A 25612-nucleotide genomic window follows, 5' to 3' on the forward strand; every position below is an offset into this window, starting at 1 on the left:
AAATAATTTCAAAAGAAGAAAAAGAAAGAAAAAGCTGAAATCCTTAAAAAAAAAAGAAAAACACTTTTTAGAACTATTGAAAAAGATAGTAGTAGGCCTATATAATGAGCTCACATCACGCCTTCTGAACTTGTAGATTGGCTATTTTCTGTATTTTTCATACATTTTTTGTATGTTTGGGTCCCAGGGAGACCCAAATGTGACGGGTCTGGAGCTGAAAAGGTTTGGGGACATCTACAGCATAGCGTTTGGTGAAATTACAAAGTAAGTGGTTCTCAACATTTTCAGGCCTTGACGCCCCAAAAAGAATCATAATTTGAACTGGGGGTTGAGAACCACTGCCCTAAACAGCTATTGGCCGCACACCAACGTGCATTTCCACGACTGCATGCCTACAGTAGCGGTACACGCATACATACGCGTGTCAAAGTTCTAGAAAAGCAAACTGAGATGAGACAAAAATATCTACAGCATATAATTTAAGATGCACATTATAAGAGCAATACCAAGGCAACTTGTGAACAAATGCATACACAACAGTGCCAATTCAAGCTAACCCAATTGTAAAAGTGGAGCACCATATATTTACACCCCCCCCCCTCCCTCCCCCCAAAATCTGTCAGGTGTAAACAATGAATTTCATTGCCAAACAAGGAAAAAAAAGAGAAGAAAGAAATGTAGTGAACAACAAACCAGTACATCAACAAAAACAGAACAAAAAAAGTGCAGTGAATGGTGATAACACATACGATGGCTTAGAGACATTGTGGCTAAATTGTGTCCTCCTCAATCCTGGATGAAATCAAATACTTCTAAAAAGAAGTTAGTTAATGAAATAGTTACCGTAAATAGATTAAAAAGAAATCCCTCAAGGCCATCATTTCATCATAGGCTATTTGCCGTTTCCAACAAACCTTTTCTTGAAAATATATATTTGTACAAAAGGCAACATGTACCCAAAGGGACGATCCCTTTGTCAGAATTTGAAATCACAGTACAACTCACAAAGATTGAGGGATTTGACTCGTAATTGTCATTTCTATCGATGCCTTTTCGCAAAATTAAAATCGGAAGATATATAAAAATAAAAGAGAAATACAATTGCAGTCACACCAACCAAAGTGGCTAAAAAAAGGCAGATATAGTCAGCGAGGAAGACAACAGGCTTGGCGACTTTCTCGTTTCTTTAGAAAAAAAAACGTTCAGATGCTGGGGTGACGACATCCGCAACACAAGACAGGCCCCTGAGGCCGTGCGTCACCTCAAACGTCAAAAAACCTGCTCAATGTGTCTCCTGGGCACTGCATCTAGAGAAAAACGATGCATTATTACTTTAAGAGCACTGAACGCTGCTCCGTTTGCATAGTAGAAGTCCATGGTAGACACTTCACCGTCCTGCTTTTACACAAGGTTCTTGGGGAGTGTGAATGTCGTGTGTCCACTTCTCAACCCGGACACTGACTCAGCCCGAGTGCTTTTTAGCTGCAAACCACACAGCATGAACAAAGCCAAAGTCCAATACTCAGATTTCTGCTTCCTCGCCTCCTCCGTCATCCGCCCCGCAGCGATGTTAGGGTGAAATCGGTGACCTGCCGAAATGTGTGACAAATCGCGTGAGCATCACATAACATCAGTGTCCGAACGTAATATCATTGAGGTTTGTTCAACAACGGTATCTAGGGCACCTCTGTAAATACTGCCATGGAAGTCATGTGAACTTTAAACAAACCGCAAAAGAGATTTTAGGTTCGGACACCGACGCCATGCGACGTCTACTTACACGATTTGCTGCGCATTTTGGAATGTCACCGCAACGACGCCGGAAGGAAGAGAGGAGGCAGAAATTCGTAGTATTTGGAATCCAGCTTTAAGACACAATTCTCTTTGGCTATCCGGGTTCAACATGCAGCCCGGGCGCCGAGGGAAAACCGGGGACTGTTCGGGGGCTGCCGCCGCTCCCGGAGGTAGAGCGAGCAAACGGTGGCTCCCCCCCTCTGGCATTTGGGGGAAGGGTGGGGGGGGAGGGGTGGGGTCGGTCCAGTGATGGCAAAGAAGGCTCCCAAAGCTGGGGGGAGAAGGGGGGGCTTTGTCCTAACTCTGGTGGCGCTGCTGGATGAGGCCCAGCTTGGTGCGGAGGCCCTGGCAGTAGCCCGACAGGCTGCGGTTCTCCTCCAGAAGCTTGCTGTGCTCCTGGACCAGGCGAGACGTGCTCTGCTGCTCCCGGTTGTCCTGCTCCAGCTCAGAGTTCAGCTCCTGTCTGGGACGACAAGAAACACGTGTTTTGTTGTTGTTGTTTTTTTTGCAGTAGAAACAGCATCGGATCCGTCTCACTTGAGATGTTTAGGCACTTTAACCATTATTGTCTCCACCAGCCGAAGGCATGGGGGAGAGTATGTTTTCCCCTCCGTGCGTGCGTCCTCGCACCCTGCCGTGCTATGAGCTTGTAGATCTGCTATTTTGCAATTCTTTGAATATACAGTATGTATTTTTTAAAGCGAACTTTTGTAACTCAAATCTTTGCTTCAGGGTGGCTGAATTAGAAAACAATGTGTCAAAACTAACTAAAGCTAAACTATAATGAAAAATACCCAAACTATTAGAACCTTGGCGTGGACAGACCTTTAGGCACACGGCATTCGTACATCTTAATGGAGATCACATTTGTGTCAAGCGCAACAACAACGACGAGGCACACAACAGGATTCCACTCACTTCCTCTGAACGAGAAGGGCGATCTCAGTCTGGACCTTCAGGTATTCCTGAGCCATCCTGCAGTGCTGCTCAAACACGGCCATGGACTCTTTGGAGTTTGGACAAGGAGCCAGCGGCTTGGAGGAGAGAGAGAGACAGTTCAGTGAACAGCAGTGTTGATTTCATCGACAGACAAAAACTAAATAAGAACTATACAGTGTGGTTGCTGTGACATGAGTCACACTTGCAAATATCTCTGTATCTGTCAGTCCTTGTCCCTATGGGGCTTTTAAGCCGTGACATCATTTTGTAGTCAGACCTCCAAGCAGATTTATTGTCAATATATGTCCCTCGCTATTTCAACAGATCTGAGACAAAAATAACGACTAAAGTATAATTCTACCACTTTCCTTTCAACAACAAAGAGAAGAAAAATTAGTAAATTGTAAAAATAGTAAAAAGATTCACGGGCGCTGGGGCCTTTTGGCCCCAAAAGTTCTCCTCTGCCTACAAAATGATGTCAAACTTAACAGCCCCATTCCAGCGGCGCTAACCATTCCGTCCTTGTCCCTTTTATGCCCATATATGGAGATCCCTGATGTCATCATCAATATTAAGCCCATATTTTGTAATGCCCATATATGGACATATTGGGTCAGTCTCATGTGGTCTATGATGTCATACATGATGTCAGTCATCTCCATAGTTGGGAGAAGTTAACATTTTAGTCATGGAGAAAATTAATTCACAAATAAATGTACATTTAAATATAAATATATTTAAATATATAAATCAAACTATCTATGTAACTAACGTATCTCTTAGCCAAATGTAAGGAATCGATTCCTGATGAAGCAGGTCGATTTGACATTATGGCCCAAGTGCGTGCCAACAAAACTGTGGGAGAATTAAAGTTTATCTAGGAAGGGAAAGATGGATGGAATAAAATCAGACAAGTACTGCCCTGCAGGGGCAACCAGACTAACTAAGCTATGATGACTAAAACGAAGACTTAATATATTGACAATTTCGTCAACAAATAAAAACTAGACTAAGACGTTAGGGAGGGACTAGTGGAGAAGAGATCCAGTAGAACTAAAAGACAAGTCATTTTATGTTTGGTTACACTCGGGTGAAGCGCTCTGAAAATAGCAGATCAAGCCATCAAGGCCTGCCAAAATACATTTCTTGGCAAAAGTGAGCTTATTTCTTCATGTGCATTTGTAAAGACATCTTACAGTATTACAAAAGATGTGATGAGATGAATCTACTGCACTCTCAAATGATCATGAAGCATTCTAATGCAAATTCTAATAACCAATTATCCATTCTCGTAGCATTATGATTAAGTATTAGTTTTGATGATAATGATTATTATTATGGTAATTGTGTCATTATTAGTCCTGTTGGGGGTGTGCTTAACATGTGACGGTAGAGAATGTGTGTTCAATGTCTGATGTCTTTAATTCCCATAAATTATGACCTTATTCTGTGCCAACTGTCCACCAGAAATTGCACATACAGCACTTCCAACTGTAAATAATGTATAAGGGGGGGGTTTAGCTGTCAAATATTTCCATAAAATACATTTCCATTAAAGTTTCTACTCCACTCAAGATATACCAATAAGCAAAAAACTAAACACAAGCCTGATATACTTCATCATGCGACGAAAAAAACAAAAACACAAAAAACAACAACTAAATCATCTACTAACTCCCAACATAAAATTAACTATCACGATGCGACACGTTGTGAGCTTGTAAATCTGCTATGTCTGGACATTTCTAAAAAGGGTTTGAAAGTGTTTGCCGATGTCCAAAACAGGGACCATCCATGGGTTTACAAGGATTAAGACACGTTGGTTGAGAAGCATCACACATATAGGCTCCGATGCAGCCTGACAGCGAGGTTCGATTCCCGAGGAAGACTAACCTTTGCCGCACGTCACTCCGTGACTCTCTACCCCATTTCCTGTCAGTCTATTAACTCTTTTACCACCGAACGAATTCCATTTAGTTTTAGTCACATTTTATGTATCTGAAATGTTTTAGTTACAGTTCAGGTCTTTGCACACTGCTGCGTTTTTCGGGCCGAATATCGGAGTGATTTTCGGAGTGCGTGAATAAAAAAATCAACCTCACGTTATGTCAATCACGTTTGCACACTGCCGCCGGTTTCGTATTTATTTTCGGACCAGGTTTGATTTTTTCCGATTTTCGCAGCTGTTGCACTGAGTCCCTTGCTCTCTCTCCCTTTCCTCTCTCTCTCCCTGGCCTACAGCTTTCGGATTTCCAAAACGCAACGAAAAACGCAGTGCAGTGTGCAACCACCTTTAGTCTACAGTTGATTTAGTGTACTGTATTTTTGACAGGCCTTGATGGGGTTGTAAGGCCCGATTTATACTTGGACTTCTAACCGATCAACAAGCTTACAACATGTCGCGAGATTGTAAATTGGCCATTTTCATGGCGCAACCAAACATAAAATGACTTGTCTTTTAGTTCTGGATCTCTTCTCCACTAGTCCCTTCCCAACAGTTTTAGTCTAGTTTTCATTTGTTGACGAAATTAACATATTTAGTCTTAGTTAAAGTCATCATAGCTTAGTCTCTGTTTAGTTTTCGTCAGTCAAAAAAGGTAGTCGAGGAAAATGTCACTGGTCTATCGAAATAATTATATATTTAAATATCTTGAAAAAGAAGTGTTTAAGACCTTATATTATGTAATGTACCTGTAGTTGATGATCCAGTGTCAAGTAGGCCATGGGGATTGAGCTGTCCAAGCCATTGACAGCTACTACACACATACGCACAGATATTCAAGCATTAAACAGGTTTGATGACTGTGATAATAAATGCATCTTTCTACTACATTTTAACAATAAGAAATGGATATATACAATAAGTCTATTCATATATTATGTCACTTTTTTAAGCACAAAATAGTAGTGATTTTAATGTGTACTAAATCAGTGCACTGCCTAGTCTAGTGTAAAAGACTGGATGATTGTCCTCTAGCGCCCCTTAGTGGCCTGCCCTGTGTACTGTCACTCGCCACTGGTCTCTTTTCACCATGGCTCCGACAGAACATGGGTGTGAAACTAAAACACCAGGTTACAACAAGGGTGCAAAAGCAAACAAGGTGGAAGTGCCAAGTAAATGTCCGATAATACAGATTTACTTGAGTAAAAATACAAATGTATTGGCATCAAAATATAAATAAAAGTACTCATGTTTCACAAGGTACCATGTGTATAGAACCATAAGAACGGTGTGAGCTTGTAGATCTGCCATTTTCAAACAGTCAAAAGGTAAAGTATGTAAGTTGAGTAAATGTCCTTAGTTACTTTGCACCACTGGAATGGCGTCCTACCTGTGGGACTGACCGGCATCCTGATCTCTGATTGGCCCACGCTGGGGGCAGGCGCAGCGGGCGGTGCGGGGCTGTGGGAGCGTCCTGTCTGCGTCCGCAGCGTGCCCGTCTAGAAGCACACAAAAATAACAAGAATAAATGCAACCTTTGCCATCATACTGTATGCCACAAGATTACTATTTCTACCAGGCCCTTGCAAACAGAAACAGTTTGTTACAGCCAGTGGCCTTCATGATTATTGTTACTATTACTACTATTATTACTATTACTAGTATTATTACTATTGTTATCAGCTGTGCCGCTGTATTATGCTGCGCTCAGTTAAAACATTATTATTTTTTGTATACATGTAGTATGTACGTTGTGTGTATCAATTCATAGTAAAATCTTTCTATCATTTGTTTGTCATTTTAAATGTTAGGTCAAACGATTCATGACGAACGTGCACCACGAGTGCAGTGCCAATTTTTAAGAATTCCAACAACAACACAAAACCCTGGCTGATACGGAGGCATCCACAGGCTGGATCACATGCCTACTCTTGTCCATCGATAAACCAACAAATGCCTGAATCATTATATCACCTTATGCTTTGCACATTATCTTCTATCCACGGCCCAGGCCAGCACCATGTCATATTTTGGCTTGCGGACAAAAAAAAGAATGCCATTTGGCGTTCATCATTTACATGAGGTAATAGTTTCTTTCTTAGACACAGTATTAGCCTGACATCTGTTAATACTGCACGGCATGCCTTGTTAAAAGCTAGCAAGAGAAGAAAATATTAAAGGAATATATTTAATAGGGCTGTGACAGGTCATATTTGCAACCTTTGTACAGTCCTTGAATCCGGATTCCATTTAGCAAATAATACACTACCTTCGATGGCTTGAAATGCATAGGAAATTTGGCGTCGATGCTTTTGAGGGTCTCTTCTCGGCCTCCAAGCTCCATGTTGCTCTCACTCCTGTTACTGTTGATGGTGCACTCAGCGTAAGACCCTGTGAGTGACAACAAGAGTTGTAATCACTATAACGTCCGTTCACGTTGATGGTGCGTTCAGCATGAGACGCTGTGCTTGACGACAGAGGCATGTCACAGTAATGTCAATAACAACCGCGGACAGCTCCCATCCCCTTAATTCTGTATATGAATTCCTGCCTTCCGGACAATGGTTAAAGTCCCCTGTCGGCTGTAACAAAAAAACAATAGGTACAAATTCGCATTTATACCCACTTCCATTCATGCCCTCAATATTGGAAACAGGAGGAGGTAGCTGTTGTTTAGTCTCATGGATGGTTGTTGTTACACTACATGTACTGTTATTAGTATCGGGATCTTGTGACCATGTTCATGTCCATGTCTATGTTCTTGTTTATGTGTGTTCACTGTGTTTTTAGAGTTTTTTTTTACCATCTGCTGTACCATGAATATCCTAGTTTGGGACATAATAAACTTGACCTTGAACGTCAGTGGTCTCACGGGACCTGCTCATGCCAGACGATGGCTGTGATGGTGCACAGGCTAGGACATGACATGGGTACATAGATACAGTATTCAGATACTGTACGTCTCTCAGGAGAGTCAGAAAGTAAAATATTAACACACTCGATGCCATTGTCGAGTATATTCAGGTTCAGTGCCATTGCAGAGTATGTCCGACAATTGGTCTATTTACCCTGGGTCCCCAGGTAAAAATATGATTATTTTGGCGGTCGCCGCCTTAAAAAGGTTGAGAACCACTGCCCTAGTGCACCTTAGGGTGCCACGGCACCCACTTTGAGAAACCCTGGTTCTACCTGTGCTGGTGGCGGACGAGGAGCCACTTCTGCTGGCCGAGCCATGGTGGGGGATCTGCAGGGGCTCGTCTGAACCTGGGAAGTACTGTGGAGGACAGAGAACCTTAACGTCAGCACTGTGGAGTCAACTCATCATTTCTAAATGCTCCTCCAGAGTCCAAGTGTTCATTTCCCTGATTGAAACCAGGAAGAAGGTTGTTTGCAGACTACCTTTTTTCCCACTAAATAAAAACTACTCTACGATGACTAAAACAAAGACTAAATATTGAACATTTTGTTGACAAATTAAACTACACAAAAATGTATGGAGAAGAGAATCCAGTAGAACTAAAAGACGAGTCATTTTATGTTTGGTTACACTCGGATGTTGCGCTCTGAAAATAGCCGATCTTCAAATAGATCGGCTATTCTCGGCATGCAAATGTAAAATCAGGCATTACGACGCCATCAAGGCGTAAATGTTTGCCAACAATGTAATGCACTTTATTATGGGATTGACCACTCCTCTCTCAGGCATTTGCAATTCGTTCAAAATGCTGCTGCCCGCCTTTTTACCAGTACCAAAAAATTCAACCATAACACACCAGTTCTGGCCACATTCCATCGGCTCAAGGTCAAATATCGAATTGATTTTAAACTCCTCCTTTTTGCTTTTAAATCTATTAACGGTCTGGCCCCAACATATATGGCTGACCTTGTAGAGCGTTACAATCCACCCAGAGCTCTGAGGTCCGCTAGCCAGTCACTGCTGACTGCGCCAACCAACCACACCAGAAGAACCAGAGGAGACCTTGCGTTTGCGGTGGCGGCCCCAGAGCTCTGGCATAATCTGGACGCCTACCTTCATGAGGTGGTTCATGGTGTTCTTCACCTCCTCCATGGCGGGCCTCTGGGCCGGGTCTTTGTCCCAGCAGCGGCACATCAGGTCCTCGATGGGCTCCGGCAGGTCTTTGATCAGCGGTGGGCGAGTGCCTGGGGGTGGTGGGACAAAGTATTCACATCTTCACGTGTTTTACTTAAGTAAAAGTACGATCAATACAATGCAACGTAGAAATGCTCTGTTACGAGTATAGGAGTCCGGAATTCAAAATCTACCTGAGTAAAAGTACAAACGTGTTGGTATCAAAATGTACTTAAAGTACCACAAGTAAAAGTAGTCATTATGCAGAACGTCGCATTTCAAGTTTTCAAATGTCTACTGTAAAACTCATTTGAAAATAGCAGATCTACAAGCTCACAATGCGTCGCGATGCGACGCATTGTGAGCTTGTAGATCGGCCATTTTCAAAAGGCCGAAATGTATATAGGGCTGAAGTGGTTAATGTGTGTTTTGTAATAATAATCAAAATCCACAAAGTAACTAGTAACTAAAGTTTTAAAATAAGTGTGGTGGAGTGAAAGTACAATATTTGCCACTGAGATGTAGTGAGGTAAAAGTAAAAGTACAGAAAAGTGATATGATACAGAAGGAATAGAAGGGTAGTGCAATAGAAGGGTGTTACTGACCTCGGTGCACAGCCCACATGATGCAGAAGGCGGAGCCGCCGATCTCGTCGAAGGGCTTCCTGCGAGTGATCACCTCCCATAGGATGATGCCCCAGCTGAACACGTCACACTTCTCACTGTAGTTACTGCCTGTGGAGTAGCGGTGGACAAAACCCTTCATTTCAGAGTTCGTTCGCGGCAATGATATGTTCAAAATGATTCACACGTTCCAGCTAAAACCTTTAATTTCAGCAATACACTCACATCTTATTGTTAGTGACAAGCACAACTTAAGTGAAAAATTGGTAGTTGGTTTTCTCCTAATCCTTTTTAAATTGTTGCTCGTCTCCAACGTGACCCTTCTCTATCCCCCAAATTGCCGATCTATAAGCTCACAACGCGTCGTTATGAAGCTCATGGTGAGCTTATAGATCTGCTGCTTTTGCCAAACGTTAGCCCCAGAATAGGGAAACTGGGGCTAACTAATATCTGGACAGAATCTGCATCGTAGACACGTTTCAAGCCAGATATGAAACGTACCCCATGTTAAACTAATGGGCCACAACTTGGCGTCCTCTCACCTTCAAACACCTCTGGAGCCATCCAGGCCGCGCTGCCCTTATTGTTGGTCATGTGGGTCTGGATGTCACACGCCGTCCCAAAGTCACAGATCTTCAGCACGGTGCCTCCGGCCACCAGCAGCAGGCTGCAAGGGTAGTCACACAACACAAACACTCATGAGAAGTCCTAGTAGTCCATCTTATGCCATTCCATACGGAAGAAGGTTTTCAGCTGTCAGGCCTACACACACTGAAATTCTGCCCAGAATTTTTTGTTTTCTGGTTGAGCCGGGCTCCAAATGTATGCTAATTAGTGGAGCTGGGCAGAGCCCCATGTTTGGTGAAAAATAAAGAAATAAATAGAAATCTATTACCCCCAAACTGCGCCTAGCAGCCTAATGGTAATCTAGTTTGTCGCAGTACATTTTTGGCCTTCATTTTCGGGCCCATTGAGAACTCTAACAAGGATGGCAAATACGTTCTGTTGTATGAAATGGCATAAGATGGACTGTTAAAATTATTTTCGTGAATTTTACTAGACAATGTAAACCGGTATAAGATGAGCTCTTCTCTGTGAAGAACGTGCATCCTTCCATGCAGAAATATAAAACACGACTCCCCCCCAACGAAAAACAGCAGCTTTGTCAGAGCTGGGTCTTACTTGGGCGGCTTGAGGTCGCGGTGGATGAGGGCCTTGGGCTTCATGGCGTGCAGGTAGGCGACCCCCTCCGCACACTGCAGACACCAGCTCATGGCATGGGAGGCTGTGTAGGGCGCCTGCGGCTCCGCACCATGCAACACTAGTACAGTATGTACACAATGTTGTTTATAGACGGGAGAGAAAGCATGAGTGGATTTTGTGAGTATGTACGTGAAAAGAGAAAGAGAGCAACAGAATCGGACAGTAGGCAGGGCTTGACACTAAGGCTTGTCCTGTTGTCTGGGACAAGTAATAAATCCTTCCGGACAAGTTCATTAAATTGTCCGTTGGAAAAGTGGCTCTTGGTTTCGCTTTTTCTGTGTGACGCTCCTGGCAGCTTTGTGCTGTATGCAGACTATGGACTGCCCATACTATGGAGTGGAGGGTGGAGGGAGCAAGGGGGGTCTTTACAGTCCTTTTGTTATTCTTTTTATCTCAATGTCTGACACTAATGCATGCATTTAAAAATAAATGACTGTGAAATGTCTAATTTTTATCCGGAGAAGTGACTTTGGTGCCCGGATAAGTGGGAAATGTACTTGTCCAAAGGACAAGTGCCACTCAAAAAGTTAATATCATCAAGAGGGACGACAGTGGCTTGGGCAACAGTGGCCCAGGAGGTAGAGGGCACTGTCGCCTTGAAATACATTGTAAATCTCTTTGGATATATGCTATTCTATATATAAATGCAGTCCATTTACAGTATTGTAAAGTAAGTGTGTGTGTGTGTGTGTGTGTGTGTGTGTGTGTGTGTGTGTGTGTGTGTGTGTGTGTGTGTGAGATATAGAGTGAGAGAAAGAGAACATTGTAAGAACACATGTGCATCCATGAGACTAACTGGTACAGACCATCACTGACTGACAACTACCCACACAGCATGGTGATTTGGTGATTTGACTGACTGACTGACTGACTGACTGACTGACTGACTGACTATCTATCTTTATATATCGTCTCTGTCGGTGGAAACTGGAAACCTTGTATGTCCAAAAACTGCTACTTTTCAGGATTCAAATTAAAAAACTGCCAAAGTAGCCAGTCTACCAGCTCAGCTACTTCTGATGCTTTTATGTGAAGCTGGCTAGTGTGATCAAGTAAGGCATTAAAACACAAAAAGTTAGAATATGGAGATAAGAGGTTTCTGCCCGACAGCAATTATAAACTGTATATATGGCACAATAATTGTATTCTCTTCTGCTTTTCCCAGGAGAACTTAATGTAAAATAAAAACCCATTTTGTTTAAAGAAGGATGTTTACGCCCTTGCCTTACCATTGTAGAGGGAGCCACCTTCTGCAAACTCCATGACAAGACAGACCTGGGGGGGGGAAAACAACGTGTGTTAGAACCATAAGTCTTATGTTGACTGCCTTCCCTTGGCAGTCCAGTGTGTGGGAAATATGTGCAGAATTACAACAACAGGTGCCCGGGGTGTTCTTCACTTCTCTCACCGGATTGTCACAGGAACCGTAGAGCTTCACGATGTTGGGGTGGTTTACCCGCGAGAGCTGACGGAGCTGTAGACGAAAACACCAGATAAAAAGTAGAAGGAATTCAATCAGCACTTTTTTTCCCTCGCTTTTTTTCCTTCATGAAATTATTGAAAAGAAAAAAAAAATCATTGCATTTTTGTTTTTAATTCATGCTTTTTGGGGAATTGTTTTTGAAAATATAAAAATAATTAAGGGACCCATAAAAATATGTCCGCGACCCACAAATGGCAAATGGGCCCCAACCCATTGTTTTGGAAACAGTGCTTTAATCCATTAGAAAGGATTTTTTTTAGAATCGGCCTCAGGTGAGTTTTATATATTTTGTGAGAGAGTTTACAAATGAAATAAAAGAGGGGCCGTGAACAGGAAAGGCCCAGCAGAATGGCATGGGAGAGACTCTGCGACAGGCAGAAAGACAAAGAAATACATTTTAAAACAGGGAAATTCAGTATGCAACATGTCTGCACAAGGCAACCCAGAAAATTGTTGCGGCAGAACCACAAAACACAACACCCTCGTTGGAGCTTTCACAAACCAGGATGTAGCGACACCACCGCGGACATTTAAGACCAATAAACAAGATGTAATGTTATAGCCGCGGCTCTTTCCAGCCATAACATCATTCCTTTCAGTTGATACGGTCTAATGATCGAAATTAAATTTGTGCCACTGACATACAAAATGAACAGACAATAATATTACCAGACACACATGAAGAGATATCATTGAATGACCATAACAGGTGTGGAACTCTGAGCCCTTAAAAGTCCATTTGTACACTCTCAGAGTTCATGGGGGTCCTTGCAAATAAAACATCTGAGAACCACTGGTACTAGTGGAAACATAATGTGCCATAGTGTCGTAGTAAATCAGTGTCATAAATATTCTGAATAGATTCAATAATTTGTTATTATGATCAAAAAGGACATTATAATAAAGCCGAAAATCTAAGACTTGCCACGGACAGGGTCAAGTCTTTGCCACGGACATAACAGTTGCCCGTGTGCGGACATATTGATGATGACGCCTGCCTGGCAGGGATTGTGACTGTGTCAACTTTTGGCAACCCTCTTTATGCCGAGTCAAGACCTTTGGACAGACGAAAGGCAACATTAAGGAGCTTAGCCGTGCCTATCAAAATACAAGTCAGTTCGTGTGCAACTCAACCAACAATGCCTTTGGATGTCATGGTGGCCATTTGAGCAGATTGTCTTTTTTTAAAGGTGGTGATATTCATAAATCATGCACAATACGTCACACAGGTCAACAGTAGCTTGCAGGACTTGATGAACATGCAAAGTCCTGCAAAAGCTTCAGTTAGAAGAAAGTTAGAAAAGTGTGCAACTCTGAGAGTAAACAGATTTAACTAGATGGACCTGCAGCCAGGGTCCATTTTGGTTCCATTTGTACACTCTCTAGAAGAAATACACTTCACAGTGTATCCTTGTGGCACAACAGACGGGCGGAGCTCACCTCAACAAGGAAAGCCTTCCTCTCGTTCTCGCTCTCGATGGTCTTGATGGCAACATCTTTGCCTTTCCACTTGGCCTTGAAGACAACTCCGAATGTCCCTCTGCCCACCACCTGGGGAAGGGAAGGCAAGGGACAATATGATGATTGTTTGGGACACTCAGAGTAAAAGGATCTTGTCGAGGTGTGGGCACAGCAGCTGGAAAGTTGCATAGAGCAGTGGTTCTTCTCAGAGTGGGGTCCGGGGACCCCCAGGGGTCCTTGAGGGAGTTCCAGGGGGTCCCCAGCTAAACGATAGAGTAAGTAGGAACCAAATGGACCCGATTATGGGTGTGAAACTCAGAGTGTACTTTTGTACAATCAGAGTTAAATTAACATTGGTTTTACAATATAAGTTGGGGTCTCAGAGATATAAATACCAATAAACTGGGGATCCTTGTCACTAAAATGTTTGGGAATCACTGCTAGAGCCGTACAAATCTTCTCTTATGGGGGTCCTTGGCATCTATTTTCAAATGGGGGTTCGCAGGCTAATAAGTGTCAATTTGGGGGGCCTCGACATGAAAAAGTTTGCCACTGGCATAGAGCAGTGGTTCTCAAAGTGGATTCCAGGGACTCTGTGGTCTAAATTGACCCATACAACTACAAGTCTGTAACTCTGACAGTGTACAAATGGAACCAAATGAACCCCGGTTCCATTTGTACACTGTCAAGAGTTAAGGGGGAGGGAGACCTTGAAATGTGAAAGTTTGAGAAACACTGGCATAAAGGATAACTCGTGCCCCCTGCAAATGCATGCTTGTGTCGCTTACCTATGTATTTAATAAGTATTTAATATAAGTATTAAAGCCCCCCTCACCTCTTCCACTTCAATGTCCTCATACTGGATGTCCTCGAAGGGGTATCCAGGTGGGGTCTCCAGCATCGCGGCAGCAAAACAAAGCTATCTGGTGGGGGCTGGGGGTGGAGAAAAACTCCCTTCCAAGTTATTTCGTTTTTATTTATAAGAACAACGATGTTGTTGGTTTCTTTTTTTGATCGGGGGGTAATCCTATCGCTACATGGACTCAAGCTGCTACTAGCTATCTTCTCGATCCATTTGCTTGTTGTTGTGATCAATTCAGGAAGTGTCGGTTGGTAGTTTGCCTGCCTGCGCCCGTTACAAAACACTGATTATTCTCTTGTGTTCCACGGCTACATTGTAGCAATGATAAAACAATAAAAAATAAAAGACACAAAGAATCCAAGCGATCCAGTGGTTTGCCAGGCCCCCTTTTTTAAGAGCGAGACAAGGAGTGGACAGTTAACGGGAGGCAGATTTCATTGACTTGTTGTAGCCTTGCACTCTCTCTGCGTCACGTTAACTCTTTCGTTTAAATGGAGTGAAACAGAAACGCGTTTGTCTGAGAGGCCTTTGTTCGCTCTGCCCGGAGATGATCTTGAATACAGCTCTGCTCTGTTGGGTGGGTGCGCTTACGCGGAATGGTCGCCAGGCGGCGACAAACTCCCTGTTTTGTCAGATGTGACTGCATTCACTGCTGTAAAAAGTTTGACAGAGCCTTGTAGTTGTTCCCAGCTCTCATTCATAAATGTATCTCACATCAATGAATGTATTTATCTATATAGTTTATTCATGTATTTATGTATTACATCCCTCCACCCTGTTATATTAAAACTGTTACAGGTGCCATCACTCCCATGCCCGTAGGCTATATCTCATATGATGATGCTGCAGCTGCATGCTGGTTATTCTACCTAAAAGTGTCAGGTAAGTGTGTGTGTGTGTGTGTGTGTGTGTGTGTGTGTGTGTGTGTGTGTGTGTGTGTGTGTGTGTGTGTGTGTGTGTGTGTGTTTGATGAAACCAAACACAAATAAAATGTAATATGAATGACAATGGTGTGATGCCCCAGGGATGCAGCCATGATGCAGGCACTCTGCTGAGCTGAAGAGTGAGCACTTTTCACCCATTTTGAATAAGACATTTTTCAAATGTCCTAAATGATTTATGACCTGCACCCCAAATCAAATCATGACTGACTTAAAGGCCTGTGCACACTGGGCCTCATCCTTGTGTCTTTACTTTGGAATGAGATTTGAACACCAGAAAACTCACCCTAGAACAAACAAACCCTGTCTAGAAATAAGACATCTCACCCCCAGGGCACAGAAATGTCACCCACCAACACTTTATTCATTTAGTCCTCACTTAATCACAGTGGCAATTATGATGACTGGAGGGTGAGATTTCCAAATTTCGAGGGTGAGATTTCCTAGACTGAAGGGAGAGACTTTCAAGGTGAGTTTTCCGTGAATGAGGGTATTCTCCATTCCTAAACGTGCCATTCCTATACCCACTGCCATTCCTACTGAGGTTAGGGTTAGGGTTAGGGGTTGGGTTAGGTAGTCACTGCCTCCGTAAGAATGGCAGTGCGTAGGAATGGCAGGTTTAGGAATGGCAATTCTGGGGTGAGTTAGCTGTATACCCGAACACCTGGCTGTTCACAAATTATTTTGGGATTCATCTGTTGACTGCATGCAAATGACAGAGAAAGAGAGTGTTTCTGGTTGGCTGCTTTTTTGAAGAGAATGGATGACTGTTTGTAAGTTTGTGCCTTATATAGAAGATGCATGGGTGGGGTGCTTTCAGCTTCCTTTTATAGAAGGCTTTATTTTTCCACTTAAGTACAGAGTATCATAGGTATCTTTCTGCAGCACCTGAACTGATCATAGACCAGACAATGGCTTTTTCTACAGCTTCACTCACAGTCCTGCTGTTGACCCTGAGTGGTAAGAATTTACAACACGTTAGATGACTAAATCACAGACTTTATTTTCTTTTTTTAAGCAAGTAGTGAGTTTCTAATTGTTTTAGAAGTCAGTAAATTAAAGTGTATTTTTGTTCATATAGGTTTGGAGGCAGCTCTTGTTCTGACCCAGCCCAAGTCTGTCTCTGTGAACCTGGGAGACAGTGTGAAGATCTCCTGTACTGAAAGTGGTAGCAGCAGCACCTATTCTTTGTCCTGGTACCAACAGAAACATGATAGTGGTCCAAGGTATATCATTGCAACAGGTTCCTCTAGAGCAAGTGGAGTACCCAGTAGGTTCTCTTACTCTGGTTCCTCAAGTGATAAAACTGAGTATCTGCTCATCAATGGAGTCCAGGCTGAAGATATGGCAACATACTACTGTGCTTGTGCAGGCTGTAGCTCAGACCACAGTGTTACAGTTCAATGAGGAGCCCATACAAAAACCCTACAAACATGTTTAGAATGAACTAAAAGCAATGGAAGATCAGAACCTGATGGAGTTGTGTCAGGTAAAGTGATCAAACATTAGACATGGGTACAGAGTCTATATTTAGTCTTTTTATCAACCTTTTCATGGATATAAAGTTGTCACTTGTAGTGAGTGAAGCATGAAGAGAAACCCTGAGCAGCAGATTACAGCACAGAGGTTTTTGTACGGAGACAAATCACTGTGAAACTCTGGCTTTGGTGGAGGGACTGAAGTCATTATTGGTAAGTTTGGCTTTGCTCAAATTATTGAGAGTAATGTATGCAGAGGAAAAGTATTTCATGAGCAAGTAAATATGTGTACATGTATTTATTTATTTTTAAAGTTTTTCAAAATGTCAAAATTATGTAATTGATTTAACTTATTTTCTGATCCTTCCATTAATGATGTTAATATTGATTTATTAATAATATCCACGTCTAGCTATACAATTATAACAAGGATAATAGCAGATCTACATGCTCACAATTCATCAGATGTTAATCACAGAAAAACAAATTAAGCTCTGAATGGAAAGTACTAACGTAATAAAGTTCTGTGTAATGCAAACTTGCAAAGTAATGTTTTTTTTATTTATTTTTTATAGTTAATCTATTAAATGGTAAAATGATGAAAAATGTGTTCTAATTCTCCCAAGACTCTTTGTTGCTTGTTTTGCTTTTTCTATCCTGGTTGTCACTGTTGAATAAAGAATAGGGATGCTAGGGTTCATGTGGTTCAGTAACATGTTGTTGTCATGTGTCCTCTCCTCTCAGTAACATGTTGTTGTCATGTGTCCTCTCCTCTTAGTAACGTGTTGTTGTCATGTGTCCTCTCCTCTTAGTAACGTGTTGTTGTCATGTGTCCTCTCCTCTTAGTAACGTGTTGTTGTCATGTGTCCTCTCCTCTCAGCTCGTCCTCCATCTCCCCCCAGTCTGGTCCTGATGGCTCCAGTCCAGCCTCCTCTCTCTGGGGACAGTAGTGCCACCCTGCTGTGCCTGGCCAAGGGCTACCACCCTGACGGTGCCACCCTGTCCTGGTCCGAGGACGGAGCCTCTGTGACGGGCACCCAGGTCCACACGGGCCCGTCCCAGCGCCAGCCTGATGGCACCTACACCCTCAGCAGCCATCTCACCCTGCCCTCCACACGCTGGCACTCAGGACACAGCTTCAGCTGTCACCTGAGTCACTCAGCTCTCAGCAGCCCGCTGAGCAAGAGTGTCACCAAGCAACAGTGTTCCCTCTGAGACAAGAGGAACACATGGAGAAGAGCCACTGATGAGTAGAGAGTAGATGGAGCATGAAAACATACACACATGCAATTATAATAGTCTGCTATGTTATACCTCTTTATAGTCTATGTGATAGTCTATTTTGTATCCACTGATTGAAGCCCTGAGGGAGAGAATTACAGGTGAATTTCAATGTTTTGCTGATTGCTTCTCTGTCTTGAATAAGATAATTAAACCATTATCTATCTCTAACAAATCTTTTAGTGTCATTACAGTGTGTAACTTACTACAATTGTAATCTGAGTAAAGGGCATAGTAACTTAGAATAAAGAGGGCATCACTGTACACAAATGTTATTCTGAGAACATGACATCTAGAGGCCACTGGGAACAGACTGTTACACGATCAGTATCAGTGTTTGTTTTATAGAAGTAATGCCAGGGATATTTAGGTTGACACTGTTTTCATTTGATCTATTAGTCATTGTCACAATCTATATATGTGCAAAATGGGGAGAAGACAAACACAGACACTGAGAGGGTCTATGTACATCACATTGCAAACACTGAAACACATCACAGATGCACATACAATCGCAAACACACAAATTACATGATTGGTGAAAATCTTCCTCACTTCTCGATTTTGACCTTGATTTATTTGTGACACCAGTGCGTCTGTCTGTCTGTCTGTCTGTCTGTCTGTCTGTCTGTCTGTCTGTCTTACTTTCTGTCTGTCTGTCTGTCTGTCTGTCTGTCTTACTTTCTGTCTGTCTGTCTGTCTGTCTATTTTATCTACAGGTTAGAAGATATGTTTAATTAAGTAAAGTATTTTCAGACCAAGATCCTGACACTTTTATGTGCCGAACAAGATCCATGCATATTATATCACATTTCCTGTGTCTTTCAAACAAGTGCTATCGGCCCTATTACAGTATATGCAACCTATACCACTGCTTCATTTTTAATTCCGTAAAATCCTCAGAGGAAAGGATTTCTTTACTCTGCATTTTAAAGTAGTGTGATATCTGCTACAGTGATCCTGATGAGAGGTTTTGTCTTCTGAGGTGCATTTAGTTTCAGACAAAAACTGTTCAATCCAAGACCACATCTGCACTCACAAAAATACATGAACAGCATGATTGTTGTATGAGATGAGAGTTATTGTGCACAAATGAACCCATAAGCATGAGTGGTATGGTCACTGATTTATCAACCCAATAACAGTGAGCATGTTGACAGAAATATATCAAAACGAACAACTAAAAAATGCTCTATCATTTCCAAGACATAATACGATTTGAACTGTTCACAAATCCTTTTGGTATTCAGAATCCATCTGCTGACTACATGCAAATGACAGAGGAAGTGTGTGTTTCTGGTTGTCTGCTTTTTTCTTTCTTTTTTTTTTAAGTGAATGGATGACTGGTTGTAGATTGGGTCTTATAGAAGATGGGTGGGGGGGTTTCAGTCAGTGAAAGTTCCTTATATAGAAGGTTAGAGTTCCACTGAAATACAGAACATTGTAAAGAGGGACATCATAGGTATCTTTCTGCAGCACCTGGACTGATCTTAGACCAGACAATGTCCCTTTCTACAGCTTCACTCACTGCCCTGCTGTTGACCCTGAGTGGTAAGAATGAGACAGATTATACAACTATTCAGTTGGACTTTCCTTTCCTTTTTTTTAATCCATTTTAATTGTATATTTGTCCACAGGTTTGGAGGCAGTTCTTGTTCTGACCCAGCCCAAGTCTGTCTCTGTGAACCTGGGAGACAATGTAAAGATATCCTGTGCTGAAAGTGGTAGCAGCAGCAACTATTATTTGTCCTGGTATCAACAGAAACCTGGTGGTGTTCCAAGGTATATCATTGCAACAGGTCAATCTAGACCAAGTGGAGTACCCAGTAGGTTCTCTTACTCTGGTGTCACCACTGATAAAACAGAGTATTTGCTCATCAATGGAGTCCAGGCTGAAGATCTGGCAACATACTACTGTGGTTGTGCCTGTAGCTCAGACCACAGTGTTACAGTTCAGTGAGGAGCCTGTACAAAAACCCTACAAACATGTTTAGAATGAACTAAAAGCAATGGAAGATCAGAACCTATTGGAGTTGTGACAGGTAAAGTGATCATACATTAGACATGGGTTCAGAGTCTATATTTAGTCTTTTTATCAACCTTTTCATGGATATAAAGTTGTCTCTTGTAGTGAGTGAAGCATGAAGAGAAACCCTGAGCAGCAGATTACAGCACAGAGGTTTTTGTACGGAGACAAATCACTGTGAAACTCTGGCTTTGGTGGAGGGACTGAAGTCACTATGGGTAAGTTTAGCTTTTCTCAAGTTATAATAAGGGATGTGTACAAACTAAGAAAATAATTTCATAAGCAAGTAAAGACAGATACAGATTTGATTTTGGTTTAAACTTTTATTTAAAATTTAAGATAAGCAAGTACAAAGAGAAAATGGTTCTATAGTGATTTTGTCTGAGAGTTTTGTGTTACCATCATTTTTATTAACAATACCAAACCTATATTTAACATTATAACACTTTTGTGTATTACAGAACATGCAATGCAAGTCTCAATGAAATGTACAACATGCACATAAATATGGATTTTACAATCCTTTGATGAATGAATCTATTAGGCTAGATGGATGAATATATTATTGGAATGTATTCCAAATTTCAACAGACATTTATTTTTTCTATTAAAAAAAATAATGCAATAGTTTGGTCAATCCGATTCTCAACTCAACGTGAAGTCAACAATAAAAGCACTTTATTGTCATAAGTCTACTGGTGTAAGACTGAGTGCAATTATTTAATTATTTTTTTAGTGCAATTTTAAATAGAAAAACAAATATTAATATGAAATATAAATAGAGCTTGTAATAAAGACACCTTTTCAGATAAACAACTACAACAAGAAAGAAAACGATTTCTTGTTGCTTTTGTGTCATTTTAATTGATTTAGCTTTTATTTTCTGATCCACTAATAATTATGTTAACGGTGCTTTATTAATAATACTCTAGTCTGGCTTTAACATTATGACATGGGATGGTATTCCCCCTGCCCTATGTTCCATCAAAGCTAATCCTAACTCCTAACACCAAGCCTAACCATAACCTGAGGGAACATACTGTAGGACTGAGGGAACATAGGACTGAGGGAACATAGGCATACATGCCCAAAATGCCTGTGTATCAAAGAACATGAAGCTCTGAATAAAATTAGCAATAAAGTTTGTGGATTTTATAATCCGATGACGTATGTTGATGAATCTATTAGATAGAAATATCTAACAAAGTAAAATTGGACTTAATTTCAAATGCAATACAACAATTTTATATTTCCTTTTAAAGATTGCAGTAGTTCCCTCCAAGTTTTCGAATTGTAGGTTATTCCTTCACCAATTTTCAGTCTGTAGTTCAGAAGCAGTGTTTTTACAGTAACCTTTAAGTGACATGTGGTTGTCATGTGTCCTCTCCTCTCAGCTCGTCCTCCGTCTCCCCCCAGTCTGGTCCTGATGGCTCCAGTCCAGCCTCCTCTCTCTGGGGACAGTAGTGCCACCCTGCTGTGCCTGGCCAAGGGCTACCACCCTGACGGTGCCACCCTGTCCTGGTCCGAGGACGGAGCCTCTGTGACGGGCACCCAGGTCCACACAGGCCTGTCCCAGCGCCAGCCTGATGGCACCTACACCCTCAGCAGCCATCTCACCCTGCCCTCCACACGCTGGCACTCAGGACACAGCTTCAGCTGTCACCTGAGTCACTCAGCTCTCAGCAGCCCGCTGAGCAAGAGTGTCACCAAGCAACAGTGTTCCCTCTGAGACAAGAGGAACACATGGAGAAGATCCACTGATGAGTAGAGAGTAGAGGGAGCATGAAAACACATGCATGCAATTATACTAGTCTGCTATGTTAAATACTGCTTTAAAGTCTATATGTGTTAGTCCATTTTATATACAGTATATATATATATATACAGTATATATATATATATATATATATATATATATATATATATATCCACTGATTGAAACCCTGAGGAACAGAATTACAGTTGAATTTCAATGTTTTGCTTATTGCTTTTCTGTCTTGAATAAGATAATTAAATCATCATCTATCTACAACAAATCTTTTCGTTTCATTACAATGTGTAACTTATTACAATTGAAATATGGGTAAAGGGCACAGTATGTTATAATAAAGAGGGCATCACTGTACTGTTATTCTGAGAACATGACATCCACTGGGAACAGACAGTTATACGATCAGTATCAGTGTTTGTTAACAGAAGTAATGCCAGTGATATTTAGGTTGACACTGCTTTCATTTGATCTTCGAGATAATATTAGACATTGTCAGTTGTCACTATCTATATGTGCAAAATAAGGAGAAGACAAACACAGACACTGTTCAGAGGGTCTATGTACATCACATTTCTGTTAAACTTGCAAACATCTGTGTGCACTCACAGATCCACATGCAATTGCAAACACACAAATGACATGTTTGGTGAAAATTGTCCTCACTTCTCGATTTTGACCGTGACATTGAAACACCAGTGAGTCTGTCTGTCTGTCTATACCTATCATATTTTATCTACGGGTTAGAAGATATTTTGAATTAAGAAAGGTATTGTCATACCAAGATCCTGACACTTTTATGTTCAACAAGATCCATGAATATTATATCACATTTCCTGGGTTTTTCAAACATGTGCTACTATTACCTATATGCACCTTATACCACTGCTTCGTTTTTAATTCCTAAAAATCCCCAGAGGAAATGATTTCTCTACTCTGCATTTTAAAGTGGTGTGATATCTGCTACAGTGATCCTGATGAGAGGTTCTGTCTTCTGAGGTGCATAGGTTCAGAGAGAGGTAGAGAGAGACAGGACAGAAACCAAGACAACATCTGCACTGACAAAAATACCTAATACCTGAAAGAGGAACCGAAATGGTCTCTAACAGCATGCTGGTTGTAAGAGATGAGTTATTGTACTGCACACAATTAAATCAATTACCATGAGTGATATTTATGGCCACCGATTCATCAACCCAATAACAGTGAGCATGTTGACAGATATATCAAAACCTCCAACTAAAACTGACTCAAAATGCTCTATAATTTCCAAGACATCATGTGATTTGAACTGTTCACAAATCCTTTGGGGTTTCAGAATCCATCTGTTGACGGCATGCAAATGACAGAGGAAGGAAAGAGAGTGAATGGATGACTGGTTATAGATTGGGTCTTATAGAAGATCAGTGAGGCTTCCTTTTATTAAGGCTTTAGAGTTCCACTGAAGTCCAGAGTATTGTGAAAAGAGACATCATAGGTATCTTTCTGCAGCACCTGAACTCATCTTGGACCAGATAATGGCCTTTTCTACAACTTCACTCACTGCCCTGCTGTTGACCCTGAGTGGTAAGAATTAATAACACAATCACAATTTTGATTTTAACTTTTACTTATTTGAAGCAAAAGGTATGTGTAAATTAAAATGTATTTATGTCCACAGGTTTAGAAGCAGCTCTTGTTCTGACACAGCCTACTTCCATCTCTGTAAACACGGGAGACAATGTGAAGATCTCCTGTGCTCAAAGTACATAAACTTCCAGTTCTTTGTCCTGGTACCAACAAAAACCTGATGGTGTTCCAAAGTATTTATTTTATACAGCTGGGAGCAGGGCAAGTGGAGTACCCAGTAGGTTCTCTTCATCTGGATCTAGTGCACAAACACAGTATCTGCTCATCAATGGAGTCCAGGCTGAAGATCTGGCAACGTACTACTGTGGTTGTGCCTGTGGCTCAGCCCACAGTGTTACAGTTCAGTGAGGAGCCCATACAAAAACCCTACAAACATGTTTAGAATGAACTGAAAGCATTAGAATCGCAGAACCAATTTGAGTTGTATCAGGTAAAGTGATCATACATTAGTCATGGGTTCATAGTCTATATTCAGTCTTTTTATGAACCTTTTCATGGATATAAAGTTGTCACTTGTAGTGAGTGAAGCATGAAGAGAAACCATGAGCAGCAGATTACAGCACAGAGGTTTTTGTACGGAGACAAATCACTGTGAAACTCTGGCTTTGGTGGAGGGACTGAAGTCACTATTGGTAAGTTTAGCTTTTCTCAAGTTATAGTAAGTGATGTGTAGCCTACAAAGGAAATCATTGTATAAGCAAGTAAATACAGACATTTGTTGTTTATTAAAACTTTTATTTAAAATGTCAGAGTTCAGAGAGTTTTTATGTTATTATCGTTTTTTTGTTTATTTATTTTTTTAAATATTGCAATATTTTTGTCATTCTGATTCTCAACTCAACATGAGGGCAACAATAACATCACTTTATTATTATATCATAAGTCTACTGGTGTAATTATTTTTTAGCAATTATTTTTAGTGCAAGTGAACCACAAATTGCAGTTCATTTTAAATCGAAAAACTAATCATAGAGCTTGCAATAAAGACACCTTTTCGGATAAATAACTACAACAAAAACGTTTTTTTTTTCTGATCCACTAATGAATTATTAATGGTGCTATATTAATAATACTCTAGTCTCGCTTTAACATTATGACATGAGGATCATGTTCCCCCTGCCCTATGTTCCATCAAAGCTAATCCTAACTCCTAACACCAAGCCTAACCATAACCTGAGAGAACATAGGACTGAGGGAACCCATATGCCCGACGTAAAATGCCTCTCTCTGGGGACAGTAGTGCCACCCTGCTGTGCCTGGCCAAGGGCTACCACCCTGACGGTGCCACCCTGTCCTGGTCCGAGGACGGAGCCTCTGTGACGGGCACCCAGGTCCACACGGGCCCGTCCCAGCGCCAGCCTGATGGCACCTACACCGTCAGCAGCCATCTCACCCTGCCCTCCACACGCTGGCACTCAGGACACAGCTTCAGCTGTCACCTGAGTCACTCAGCAGCCCGCTGAGCAAGAGTGTCACCAAGCAACAGTGTTCCCTCTGAGACAAGAGGAACACATGGAGAAGAGCCACTGATGAGTAGAGTAGATGGAGCATGAAAACATACACACATGCAATTATAATAGTCTGCTATGTTATACCTCTTTATAGTCTATGTGATAGTCTATTTTGTATCCACTGATTGAAGCCCTGAGGGAGAGAATTACAGGTGAATTTCAATGTTTTGCTCATTGCTTCTGTGTCTTGAATAAGGTAATTAAATCATCGTCGATCGCCAATAAATCTTTTAGTGTCATTACATTGTGTAACTTACTACAATTGTAATCTGAGTAAAGGGCACAGTATGTTATAATAAAGAGGGCATCACTGTACACAAATGGTATTCTGAGAACATGACATCTGGAGGCCACTGGGAAAAGACAGTTGTACGATCAGTATCAGTGTTTGTTAACAGAAGTAATGCCAGTGATATTTAGGTTGACACTGTTTTCATTTGATCTATTAGTCATTGTTACAATCTGTATATGTGCAAAATGGGGAGAAGACAACCACAGACACTAAGGGTCTATGTACATCA

At 41.5% G+C, this 25612-nt stretch overlaps 2 protein-coding genes, 1 pseudogene and 1 gene segment (V, D, J or C); 3 read left to right on the plus strand and 1 right to left on the minus strand.

Moving 5' to 3' along the window:
• Positions 1–626: 626 nt before the first annotated feature.
• On the minus strand, positions 627–14931 carry LOC308305630 (mitogen-activated protein kinase kinase kinase 7-like). The gene is made up of 14 exons (XM_080750456.1): positions 14431–14931; positions 13575–13685; positions 12060–12125; positions 11881–11926; positions 10571–10709; positions 9931–10055; positions 9371–9499; positions 8706–8836; positions 7865–7949; positions 6945–7066; positions 6066–6174; positions 5425–5489; positions 2713–2828; positions 627–2257 (listed from the first exon to the last, which is right to left on the minus strand). The coding sequence occupies exons 1-14, from the start codon at positions 14494–14496 to the stop codon at positions 2092–2094; spliced, it is 1476 nt and encodes a 491-aa protein (XP_080606582.1). The 5' UTR covers positions 14497–14931; the 3' UTR covers positions 627–2091.
• Positions 14932–16309: 1378 nt separating this feature from the next.
• On the plus strand, positions 16310–18091 carry LOC308306205 (immunoglobulin lambda-1 light chain-like; the record flags this gene model as incomplete). The annotated part of the gene is made up of 3 exons (XM_080751102.1): positions 16310–16358; positions 16480–16773; positions 17757–18091. The coding sequence occupies 3 exons, from the start codon at positions 16310–16312 to the stop codon at positions 18089–18091; spliced, it is 678 nt and encodes a 225-aa protein (XP_080607228.1).
• A 2306-nt stretch (positions 18092–20397) lies between these two features.
• LOC308306206 (immunoglobulin kappa constant-like) lies at positions 20398–21912 on the plus strand. The segment is given in 2 exons: positions 20398–20401; positions 21578–21912.
• Positions 21913–24797: 2885 nt separating this feature from the next.
• Positions 24798–25078, plus strand: LOC308306208 (immunoglobulin lambda constant 1-like; annotated as a pseudogene). Its single transcript has one exon. The product of its transcript is annotated as an immunoglobulin lambda constant 1-like (transcript).
• Positions 25079–25612: the final 534 nt, after the last annotated feature.

This window comes from Nannobrachium achirus, assembly GCF_963921795.1.
Source record: "Nannobrachium achirus genome assembly, chromosome: 20".
In the NCBI taxonomy this organism is placed as follows: domain Eukaryota; kingdom Metazoa; phylum Chordata; class Actinopteri; order Myctophiformes; family Myctophidae; genus Nannobrachium; species Nannobrachium achirus.